The following is a 12,474-nucleotide window of genomic DNA, read 5'->3' as shown; positions in this document are numbered from 1 at the left end:
AGCTGGACCAATGAATAGCATCATGATAAATGGAGAAAAGACTGACGTTGTCTAAGACTTAATTTTGCTTAGATCCACACAATTAACACTCATGGAAACAGTAATTAAGAAATCAAATGAAGTATTGCATTAGACAAATCTGCTACACAGATCTCTTTAAAGTGTTAAAGAAAAAAGAGGTCAGTTTGAGGACTAAGGTGTGCCTGACTCCTTAGTGCCTGACCATGGGATTTCCAATCGCATCATATGATTGTGAAACTTGGATAATGGATAAGAAAGACCCAGGCAATGTTTTGTTCTGTTGTACACAGGGTTGCTATGAGTCAGGACTAACTTGATGGCACCTAACAACAACAACAACGCAACTATTAATTTGAGAAGCTAAACGTTTTTATTTTCAACTTTTAAATGAACCTCTAAGAGCTCAGGGAGAAACGTGTGGCTGAATGTGTAAGGATCAAATTAGAAGCATCCAGATGATTTCCTGTAGGGGTCACTCTTACTACCAATTTATGCGTGAAACGAGGTATAATACTATCACACACATATGCACGTTCATTTTTAATGCTTGCGTCATCTAGCTCCTTTACATTACAAAAGAAATAAGATTAATAAGACCTTGCAGGTAAATAGCACCACAATGCCAAGTTCTCTATAAATGGCACATGCAATTCTTTCCACTCATTCTGCTCCTCAGAATTGATTAAAAGATAAACAACTTTTGTGTAATGCACTTATGCCTGCTCTTAATAAAGGAAGCATTAGCTAATGGCCTGACTCTATAAAGTGTTTACATGACATATGCCTTCTTAAAGAGAAAGGAAAGAACATTTATTATGGTGGACAACAAGCTCTTCTCCCTCCATCTCTCCTCCTGTGGACTCCTTGTGCTGTGCCTCAAAATTCACATACAAGACAAACCAGATGTTATAATATGCATCCTATCGTGTCATTTGAGTCTAAGAGGTTTTTTTTTTAAACTTTCTTTTTTTGGTAATTAATGCAGCTCAATCACGATGATCCTACACTTCCAGAACCAGCCAAGTGGCAGTGTGGACACACCTTTGCAAAGCAGCTGTCAGAGCCATGCCAGGTGATGCTTCGAAGGTGTCAGCCCTTTCTATAAAGCAGGAGTCTTTCCCATCATCGAATGCAAAATAGCCAGCTGTTTTCCTTCCTCCCCACCCGCCAGCCCCTCATGTCCTGTGGGGTTAGAAGGATATTTACCCTCAGCTCAGGTCTGTTTCGTATTTAACTGAACCCTGTGGCGGTTGTTCTGTAAGTGCAGAGCCAGCAGGCTCAGGCCTCTACCCACCTTCCAGGCAGACTGCTGAGTAGAATCAAGGGCTTTGGCCAAGGCAGAGTGGGGCTCAGGTGTCTGAGAAACGGAAAGAGTACGTCTAGGAAACTGGGAGGTGTGGCGGTGAGGCTTAACCCCATCTTCAGATCTTCTCGACCTCACCCATAGCTCATTGTGCCCTGTGGCGGGCTCTTGGCTCCACCACCACTCTTGCAGTTAGCCGCCACACCTCCACCGAGACTGAGGAGTTGGTGAAACTCAGTCACCTGTCGGAAGCCGGATTTGGGCAGGGAGAAGGGCCTGACGGCCAGACTGCGCAGGTAACAACAGCCTTCGCAGGTGGCCCTCCCTGTCCGGGGCGCAGTAGCCTGGAAGGAGGTGCTGGGTTTGCAACTGGAGACCCGAACCCCCGGTCCCCAGCTTCGCGCCCACGTCCCCGCCCCCAGCACTCTGCTCGCCCCACTTCGCTCCAGACGCCATTGGCTTGCGGTGGCCTGAGGGCCAACTCGCGTAGTCGCCAAAGCTGCAGGTTCGAGACGCCCCGCCTCCTCCTGCACTTGGAGCTACAGCTTCAGTAGGAACCTTCCCGCTCGGTCTTATGGTCTTATTCTGCGGTACTGCTGAGGTTTCGGAACTTCGCAGGCAAGGAAAGTCTAGTTAGGTTCTTTGCTTCCAACCAACGCCGTACCTGCCCAGAAGGTCCCGCTCTGTCAGCACTTACGCCCCCAAATTTTTCGCGTGGTCTGCACCTCCGATAGAGTTCCGGCTACTTTGCGAAGGGGCGCTCCAATCTTCCGGAGGCCGCAGCACTCCCAACGCTAGGCTCGACCTCTTCCTCCTCCGAGCGAGTGGAGGGCGAGTTGTGAGCCCGGATCCCGAGCGCACTTGAGCGTCTCCAACACTTGGGCTTTGTCCCCGCCACCTAGCCGGCCCTTGGGGGGTCGGGCCTCTTATTCCGAAACTCCAAACCCCGTTCCAGTCGCTAATCAGTCCGGCAAGGGGTCGGACACAGGACCCAAGCGCTCCCGACCGAGTCGCCCCGTGGGGTGCTGCGCGCACCATGGCGGGCTGTTGTTGCCTGTCGGCGGAGGAGAAGGAGTCACAGCGCATCAGCGCGGAGATCGAAAGACAGCTTCGCCGGGACAAGAAGGACGCGCGCCGGGAGCTCAAGCTGCTACTGCTAGGTGAGTGAGTGTGAATAAGTGCGTCGGCGTTCCCTTTCCAGCCCTTCCTTCGTAGAGACCCCACCGCGCCGCCTGGGACAGAGCGGGTGCAGAGCCGCTGCACTTCCTTGCCTGGAAGTTGCCGGTGTCCGTAACTTGCGGGCTCTAACACTTATCTTTTTCCTTTCAGGGGATCTAGTTTCGAAGGCACCCCCTTCCATACCCAAAATGGGACTGGGACGTAACATGTAAACTCTTGTCTGCTATCCCTTATCTGTTACGATTTGCCTCTTTTCCCTAAAGCTGCATCCCTCTCCGTTACCCCCAGCCCCAGCCCTAAACACACACAATTTATACTGAACACCAACCTCGATTTTGGAAGTTCAGTTCCAGTTCAGGACCTTTTTCGGTCCTTAATTAAGTCATGTTGGTTGGGTGTCACTCTGTACCGAACTTTGCTAACGTCTTAGGGGCTTCATGTTGTGATGCCATAGGTTTTTGTTGCTGTTGCTAGGTGCCTTGGAGTCCATTTCAACACTTATTGACCCCAGTGTGACGGAGTAGAACTGCTCCAAAGGGGTTTTCTTAGCTGTAATCATTGCGGGAGCAATTTGCCATCTCTTTTTCCCACGGAACCACTGGATGGGTTTGAACAGCTTATGAGCCAAGTGCTTAATTGAACTGCTAGGGTTCCTTGAAGCTGTAGGCCAGGGATGGGGAACTTTTTTTTTTTTTTCCTGCCAAAATTTATAACATCATTCGCGGACCATACAAAATCATCAGCTTAGAAATTAGCTTGCTATATTTGGTCAAACATTCAATTGTTGTTGTTAAGTGCCGTCGAGTAGGTTCCACTCATAGTGATCTTGTATAGCGTTTCCAAGGAGCGACTGGTGGGCTTGAGCCGCCCATCTTGTGGTTCAAACCCACCGTGCCGTCAGCGCATTAACCCACAGCACCACTCACCCCTAATATGATGACTGGAATTGGGGTTGCCTTGGCATGGTCAGACCAAATGATTTCTTGTGCATTGGACCACAAGGTCAGTTTGAACTGCAATGTCGATTGTTCAAACCCATCACCCACTCCTTGGAAATCATAGACAGGGTAATTATGAGTCAAAACTGACTGGATGACACTTAACAACAACAACAATGACTGTGAGTCTTTTTGGAAACAGAAAGCCTGAGGTAACAGTGTTCTGCATGGTGGGCTTGAACTGCTGATCTTGTCATTAGTGCTAAACCTACAGAGCTACTGCACTCCCCTGGTGATCTAGGTTGTTGTTGTTAAGTGCCATCAAGTCTGTTCCAACTCATAGTGTCCCTGTGTAGGGTTTCCAAGGAGCAGTTGGTGGGTTTGAACTGTTGACCTTGTGGTTTGCAGTCCAGTGTTGATCCACAGTGCCACACCAGAAGTAGTCCTGCTATTTTACAGAGTAGAAAATGGAGGCAAGAAATAGATGGATTTGATGATTAAGAAAAGGCAAAGGAGATACCAGTCCAGTCGTGGGGATGAAGCCCAGGAAGGTAAGCTTTCTCAACCTACCTCTGGGGCTCCCTCCTTTAGTGAGGCCCTCTGTTTGCAGCTGACCCAAACCTCCTTTGCCTGTCTTGACTCCATATTTACTCCCAGAGTGCTCCTTGGAGGCCAAAATGGCCAAACTTTGTCTCTCATACTTTGGACATATTATCAGGAGGGACAAGTCGCTGGAGAAGGATATCATGTTTGGTAAGGTGGAGGGTCAGAGAAAAAGAGGAATCCCCAATAAGATGGATTGGTCAAGTGGCAGCATCGATGGACTCAAGCATGGCAACAGTAGTGAGGTTGGCCCAGAATCGGGCAGTATTTTGCTCTGCTGTGCATAAGGTCACTATGAGTCAGTACCGACTAGATGGCACCTAACAACAACAACAACAACAACAGGGGTCAAACTTTATGTCCCAACTGTCTCTACTAGTTCTAAGCAGAATTTTCTGGTCTCTGCAAATGTCTAGATAAGGCACTCACTTTCAAAATAGAAGCGTTTGCCCAGTTTATGCCGTACAGCAAGGATCCTACGTCCTCTACTCTTGACTGCTCTTCAGTGCCAACAATTTGAAGGATATTTATCTTTTTCTTAAGAACCGGAAATCAGGATGTCAGCTATCAAAATCTTTCTACATTGCCTGAAGTATTTCCAATGTTTTCTCGTCCCTTCCAGACACAAATCCTTACACTGCCTGCCTGTTTATTTGCCTTCAAAGTAAGGATTAATCCTCAACTAAAACCTGGAGAAAAAATGGATCTAGTTAGTATAAAAGAGAGAAAGATTTTAGTCAATACAACCTTCAGGCCTGGTATGGCATTATAGGATAAACACTGAACTGCTAACCGAAAGGTTGGTGGTTCAAACCCACCAGCCACTACTTGGAAAGCCAATATCAGGTTGCTGTAAGTTGGAACTGACTTGATGGCACTTAACAACAACCTTCAGATGTGAACTGCCCTGTACTTTTGCTTGCATTTAGAGGGCCTGCATATGGCCCTTTCTTGCCTATGCCCTTCCTACCAGGGATAACAGTTGGCAGGCCCTAGGGGAATGCCAGAGCTCAATCACTGTATGATACTCACTGGACTGTGAACCATAGGGTCAGCGGTTGGCGCCTCCCAGCTGCTCCCTAAGAGAAAGATGCAACTCCCTGATCTTACAAAGATATACAGCTTCAAAACCCCATACTGGGTCACTATAAGTTGGAACTAGCTTGACAGCACTTAACAACAGCAATTTTTAAGGAAACTGCCTCATTTCTACCCTGGATTGGCTGGTTCATTTGAACCACTGCACCTTTCATTTAGCAGTCCAGCACTTTATCCACCACACCACCAGGAGCCCAGGATTTTAGTTTGCTGGTTTTATTAATTCTTTGCAGTAATTATGCAAGTCCTCATTCACACTTCTTTAAGTCAAGCGCTTAAGGAACTATTTGTACTATTCAGGAACTCAAAAGTAGGAGAGGGATATTCATAGATAAGTTGTTTGAGTGCCTCCTTCATCTCTCATAGGTGGTTACCCCCAATGATCTTTCTGTCCCCTTGAACCACTTCCTAGTGCCAGACAAAATACAAACCCCTTCCTTTCAAGTTGATTTTGATTCATGAAAGCCTCATGTATTACAGAGTAGAACTGCTCTGTTGAGCTGGCTTGGCTATAATCAGTAAAGAAGCAGCTCTCTAGGCCTTTGGATTTGAACCATCAGCTGTTAGATTAGCAGCTGAGTGCAAACTGTTTTCGAAGTCCAGGAACCATCTGACCCCAGGGTCTTCATTTTGTTTGTGTTCAGCTCTGACTAGCTCTTTCTGATAACTTTCCTGTTTAGGGACAATTTCCAAACCATATGAGCTATCCAGAACCCCAGGGGTAGACTTAAAAACCTCTGATTTCTGCAGATAGTAATAGCCTTTGACCTAGCTTTGATGATTATAACTCCAATAGGGGAAGATAAAGAAATTTAATAAAGGAAAAAGTGTAAATTGATACAATTTTATGAACTTGACTTATACTTATGAATGCAGTAGCTCAAAATACCAAGAGAGAGGGAAGGAGTCTTCACATCAAGGATCAAACTCTGTACACAGGGTTGATAGGGATAGGCAACTTAGACATTGGCTACATAAAATGGGGGGGGGGGGAGGCTATAAAGGCACGAAGTGACTGGCTTACAAGTTTTCAAGAGGGAGTTTAGTTTCAGAGTGTGGGGGGCAAGGTAGAATCCCTACTGAATCATTTTCAACTTGTTTAGATGGGTCTGGTGAAAGGGGATAGGGATAAGAGTCTTATGATTCAAGAGTGAGTAATTGTTGTCATGACTAATTGTGATTGTCACAACTGTAAAGGTAGAAATTTTGTAACATAAAGGAGGGAGTAGTTAATCTTACATTCCTGGAACAGAAGACCCTAGGACCATCAATGTAGAAGAACATGAGTGGCATGTGCGACCCTATCCAGAGAAGCAGCAACATCAGAGATGGAGGCAGAGATGATGACATGGAGTGATAGAGCAGCTGAGGACTCATGCAAAGAGAAAGCCTGTGTGCTTGCGGCCAGGAGGCTTGCAGAGTGTGCCCTTTGGTTGTTTAAATGATTATATATTCCTGAGTGTTTTTGTGCATATCAAAGAAAAAAAAACCAACAAAAATAAAAAACCAGAGGGAATAGAAGCAAATACTGTTGAATGTGATGCATGGAGGGGATTGTAATCATTGCAATGAAATGAAATACAATAAGAAGAGTGCAAACTGATGTTCTCCCATGTAAGCTATCATTCAATTCACAATAAGAGCTTAAAAAAAAAAAAAAAAAAGACAAAACAAAAAACAAACCCTCTGGTTTCTCTTAATCTTTAAGGGATTGGGGCAGACTTCCATTTCTTCTTCTCAAGATAAAGGAAAAGGCAGTGACTCAGATAGAAGCAACAGGCATTAGAGAAGTATATATATTGTTTTCTCTGAAGTCATGGAATTTGAGTGAATATGAGTAGATTACATGACCCAGATGAAAATTCCATTTGGTAAATGGAAGTCTCTGGCTTAGTGGCACCATGAAAGACAGGTGTGGCAATCTGCTTCCATAAAGATTACAGCCAAGAAAACCCTATGAAGCAGTTCTACTCTGAAACGTTTTAACACATGGGTTGTTATGAATCAGAATCCACAGCAATGGGATTATTTGTTGGCTTGTTTGTTTTTTGGTAGGGCTCATGGAATGACCTGAAAAGCCACCAAGTTTATTACAATTAATAATCCTTTTGCAACAAAAACGTTGGAGGATGCTTCCAAAGTTCATTCAGTGTAGCTGTTTGTGCTTAATAAAAAGCATTGGTATGAAATCTGTCTGGGTGAGGCTGATGAAAGGAGTTGTGGATAGGTCTCTTGTGATACAACAGTAAATAATTGTTATCAGAACTCACTATGTGGGTTGGAAATGTAAAGGTAAACATTTTGTTGCAAAAGGAGGGGAGTGATTGACTTTGCAGTCTAGGAGTGGAGGTCTCTGGGGACCATCAAGGGAGAAGAGCGGAGAGCAGGACCCTACCCGGAGAAGCAGTGACACCAGAGATGGAGGCAGAGACGATGACATGGAGAGATGGAGCAGCTGGGGACTCTAGACCCAGAGAGGGAGAGGGGCTGTTTGCTGACGACTGGGGGGGCAGGCTTTCAGGGTATACCCTTTGGTTGGTTGATGATGCAGGAGGGGATTGTGCCATGGCAATGAAATGATGTACGAAAGGATAAATGTAAAGCTAGTGTTCTCCCATGTAAACTATCACATAATTCACAATAAAACATTTTTAAAAAGCATTGGATCAGTGTCTGGAGGGTTAAGATAGGAGCTATTTTCTGATTAGGGCCAGTAATTGCAAGAAGGCAGTAAGATGCTTCTCACTGGAAGGAGATGGAGGGAAACAAAAGAGACAGTTAAATTTGGTAGAGTGAAGTCTTTGTCAGTTCCTTGAATAAAAGCAGGAGTGAAAAAAAAAAGAGTTCTGAGAAAAGATCACTGACCAGGATCGTTTATTGTAGAGAAATAAAGTATCTGGGCAATAGTAATGAAATGGTGAAGGTGATCTTTTGTGGACTTTAGTGTTAAGTGAAGTTTAGGGAAGTGTTAGTTTTGATCAGGGTTTAAGTGTGTCCAGCAGATCTTAAGGCTTCATTTTGTGTGCAGACCACATTGGAACTCTGTGGAAGGAATGTTCACTGGGAAATTGATATTTAACACATAAGCTGGTTTAGGGGTTGACCATGTACATTCATTGGTCGGACTGCCTGATTTCTAACCGTTAGTGCTACTGTTTTCTAGTCCTGGGCTGATTTCTCTGGATATCATCTTCTAGTTGTTATTGTTGTTAAGTGCCATCGAGCCAACTCTGACTTGTAACAACCCTCCATAGGGTTTCTGAGGAGCATCTGTTGGGTTTGAACCACCAACCTTGTGGATCACAGTCCAGTACCACACCAGGAGTCTATATATGTATAACATTATTGCTGTTAAGTGCTGACGAGTCCGTTCCTACCCATAGTGACCCTGTGTAGGGTTTCTGAGGAGCGGCTGTTGAACTCAAACCACTGATTTTGTGGTTCAAATGACTTCGCAGTCCAGCGCATTAACCCAAAGCACCACACCAGGACTCCTTGTAGTAAAAACTCAGTAAATGTCAACTATTGTCAGTTTCAGTCTCTATGTGAAGTGTCATTTTTTGTTTTAGCAGATCACTTCAGTTGTAGGTTGTGTGACCAAAACCGAAAAACAAACCAGTTGCCAGCCATGGCAACCCCATATGTGTCAGAATAGAAGTGTGTTTCATGTGCTTTTTCAGAGGCTGCCTTTTCAGAATGCCTTTCCAGGCATTTTCCCAAGTTGCCTCTGATGGATTTGAACCTCCGACTTTTCTGTTCACAGTTGAGAGTGCTAGGTTGCGTGACCTTTTCTTGATGTTGACTGGTTTTGATTTTACAGCAGTATTTTACTTTGAATTCCCCTTACTGTTTTCTGAGCCATAAACTGGGTTTTAAAACCTCCTCCTGATTTATACTAAAAAATTGGAAAATTTGGGTCCCCAAAAGTTTTGTTGTGTTAGTTATTTTTTTAATATTACATTTAGAGCTAATAATCATTTTCCTGGGCCAGAAGTCTTTTAGAAGAAAAGGTGCAGATGATAGTGACAACAATTTTCCTGTTCTGTGAAGAGGAGAAGGAGTGAAGTGGCAAATCTACTCATAATCCCTCCTTCTGAGCTTAGTTCCATTAGCAGATTTAGTTCCATTAGCAGAGTGCCAGGCTGCAGTGCTGGTGTTCTTTCCAAGGGCTGAGTTAGACAAGGGTTGTTTACAAGTAACTGTTACGAGAAATGTGGTCCTCATCCTTTTTATCACACAAGGCTGTATCATCTGTATATTGCAGGTTGTGAATGAGTTTTCCTCCAATCCTGATGCCACATTCTTTTTCATATAATCCAGTTTCTCAGATTATTTGCTCAGCAGACAGACTGAATAAATATGGTGAAAGTCTACAACTCTGGAGCACACCTTTCCTAATTTTAAACCATTCGGTGTCCCCTTGTGTTAGAACGACTGCTTCTTGGTCAGCATACATGAGCACAATTAAGTGTTCCAGAATACTCAGCTCTAAAATGTTTTCCATAGCTTGCCATGATCCACATAGTCAAAAGCTTTTGTATAGTCAGTAAAGCACAAGAAAATATCTTTCTGGTACTCTGTGCTTTCATTTAAGATCCATCTAATATCAGCAATGAATGATATCCCTTGTACCATGTCTGAATATGACTTGAACCTCTGGTAGTAGTTCTCTGTCAATGTACTGTTGTAGAAGTTTTTGAATTATCTTTAGCAAATTTTACTTGTATGTGTTATTAATGATATTGTCCAATGAGTTCTGCATTCCGCTGTATCACCTCTCTTTGAATGGGCACAAATATGGATTGCTTTCAAGTAGCTTTTCCCCAAATCTCTTGGAATAAATGACTGAGAGACTCCAGTGCTGAATCAGTTTGTTAAAAAATTTCAATTTGTGTTCCATCAATTCCCAGAGCCTTGTGTTTTTGCCAATGACTTCAGTGCACCTTGGACGTCTTCCTTGAAAACCATTGACTCTTGATAATATGCAATCTCATGAAATGGTTGACCATCATCCGTTTCTTTTGAAGTACAGTGACTCGGTACTTCCATCTTCTTTTGGTGCTTTCTGCATCATTCAATATTTTGCTCATAGAATCCTTCAATATTGCAAGTTAAGGCTTGAATGTTTTCTTAAGTTCTTTCAGTTTGAGAAGTGTTGAGTGTGTTCTTCTCTTTTGGTTTTCTAACTCTAGGTCTCTTTGCACATTTCATTACAATACTTTACTTGGCCTTCTTGAGCTGCCCTTTGAAATATTCAGTTCAATGCTTTTACTTGCTCATTTCTTCCACTTGCTTTAGGATCTCTATGATGGAAAGCAAGTTTTAGGGTCTCTTCTGACATCCATTTTTATCTTTTTTGTCTTCTTAATGACCTTTTGCTTTCTTCCTATATGATGTGCTTAATGTCATGCCACAACTCTTCTGGACTTCGGTCATTAGTACTTAATGCATCCTGTCTGTTCTTAAGATTATCTCTAAATTCAGGGGGGATATGTTCAAGTTCATATTTTGGCTCTTATGGACTTATTTTAATTTTCTTCAGATTCAGCTTGAACTTGCATATAAGCAATTGATGGTCTGTCCCACAATCTGCCCTTGGCCTTGTTTTGGCTGATGATATGGGACTTTTTTTTAAAAAATCATCTCTTATAGTCTATTTGATTTCTATGTAGGCTATCTGATGAGGTCCATGTGTATAGTCCTGTTTTATGTTGCTTAAAAACAGTATTTGCAATGAAGAAGTCATTGGTGCTGCAAAATTCTGTCATGGGATCCCCAGCATAATTTCTGTCTCACCAAGTCCATATTTTCCAATTATTGATCCTTCATCTTTGTTTCCAATCTTTGCATTCCAATCATCAGCAATTATCAATATATCTTGATGGCATATTTGATCAATTTCAGGCATCATCATGGCTTTAGTGGTTGGTGCATAAATTTGAATAATAGTTGTATTAACTGGTTTTCCTTGTGGGCATATGGACATTATCTATTTTGAGATGTTCTTTTTGATGATGAATGCGACACCATTCCTCTTCAATTTGTCATTCCCAACTTAGTAAACTATATGATTGTCAGATTCACAATGGTCAGTACCAGTCCATTTCAGCTTATTAATGCCTAGAATATCGATCTTTATGCTGTCCATTTCGTTTTTAACAACATCCAGTTTTCCTAGATTCATACTTCATACATTCCATGTCCTGATTTTGAATGGATGTTTCATAGTTCATACATTCCATGTCCTGATTTTCAATGAGGTGTTTCTCCTCATTTTGAGTTGGACACTATCAGCAAATGAGGGTCCTGAAAGCTTTAGTCCATTCACATCATCATGGTCAACTGTACTTTGAGGAGGCACCTCTTCTCCAGTCATATTTTGAGTGCCTTTCAACCTGAGGGGCTCATTTTCCAGCTTTATGTCTGACAATATTCTGGTGCTCTTTACCATGTTTCAATGTTCAGTATTCTGGTGTTGATAGCATTCCACTGCTGTTCATAAGGTTTTCAGGGACTAAATATTCAGAAGTATTCCTCCTCTTTTTCTTCCTAGTACTACTAATTACCCTTCCTATTGACGCCTGGTAGCCACTGATAAACTTTTGCCTCTATGCAAATGCCTATTATTAAATTTAATCTTGGTCTAATATTTTTGTCCAGTTTACTATCCATTTCCCACTTTTGCAAATCATAGTAATGTCCTCAGTGACATTTCCCCCCACCTACAGTAGAGGGTTCAGGATGGGATCCAGTATTACATTTAGTTCTCATGACTTTTTCATTTCATTTTATCTGGAACATTCCACATTCTTTGCCTTCATGCTTTTACATTGAAATTTTGAAGAACGCTGTTACCTCCCCATTTTTGATAGCAGATTCTTCATTTTGGTTATGTCTGATGAATAATTAAAGATTTTAACTTTGTATTTTTGATGGGAACACTGAACAGTAATGATGTATCCTTCCAGGGGATCACATCTGGAAGCACAAGATGTCCATCTGTCCCTCACTGATGGTATTATTAAATTTGATAACCTGGTCAAGATGTTTCCTGTTTTCTTCACCATATATTATTGTTTTTCCATGCAATTTAATAAGCAGTCTGTTGAGAGACAATTTCTAAGTCCATGCAAACAACCTGCTCATCCAAATTCCCCTCGAGATTTAATGTCCATTGATGATTCTTACCTGGTTCAATCTAGAACAGGATGGCTGCAAAATGAAGGTTCTCCTGATCTAGCATTCTCTCCACATTCACCAGCAGTCGACTGGCAGAGGCATCCTTCCTCCATTACGTATGCATGTATGTATGCTTTATATATGAACTTATTA

General features: G+C 42.8%; 1 protein-coding gene across 1 annotated transcript in view; it reads left to right on the top strand.

The window, feature by feature from the left end:
• The first annotated feature begins 2,268 nt into the window (after positions 1–2,268).
• GNA14 (guanine nucleotide binding protein (G protein), alpha 14) overlaps positions 2,269–12,474 on the top strand; it is a 276,644-nt gene continuing 266,438 nt past the window's right edge. Inside the window, exon 1 of the mRNA XM_006834930.1 lies at positions 2,269–2,484. Within this exon, the coding sequence (XP_006834993.1) occupies positions 2,361–2,484 (124 nt within the window). The 5' untranslated portion in view covers positions 2,269–2,360. The remainder of the gene's footprint in view (positions 2,485–12,474) is intronic.

The sequence above is a fragment of the Chrysochloris asiatica genome, unplaced genomic scaffold (assembly GCF_000296735.1).
Source record: "Chrysochloris asiatica unplaced genomic scaffold, ChrAsi1.0 scaffold00014, whole genome shotgun sequence".
NCBI lineage: Eukaryota > Metazoa > Chordata > Mammalia > Afrosoricida > Chrysochloridae > Chrysochloris > Chrysochloris asiatica.
The sequence above is the reverse complement of the archived record's forward strand: the minus strand, read 5'-3'. Positions and strand labels throughout refer to the sequence as shown.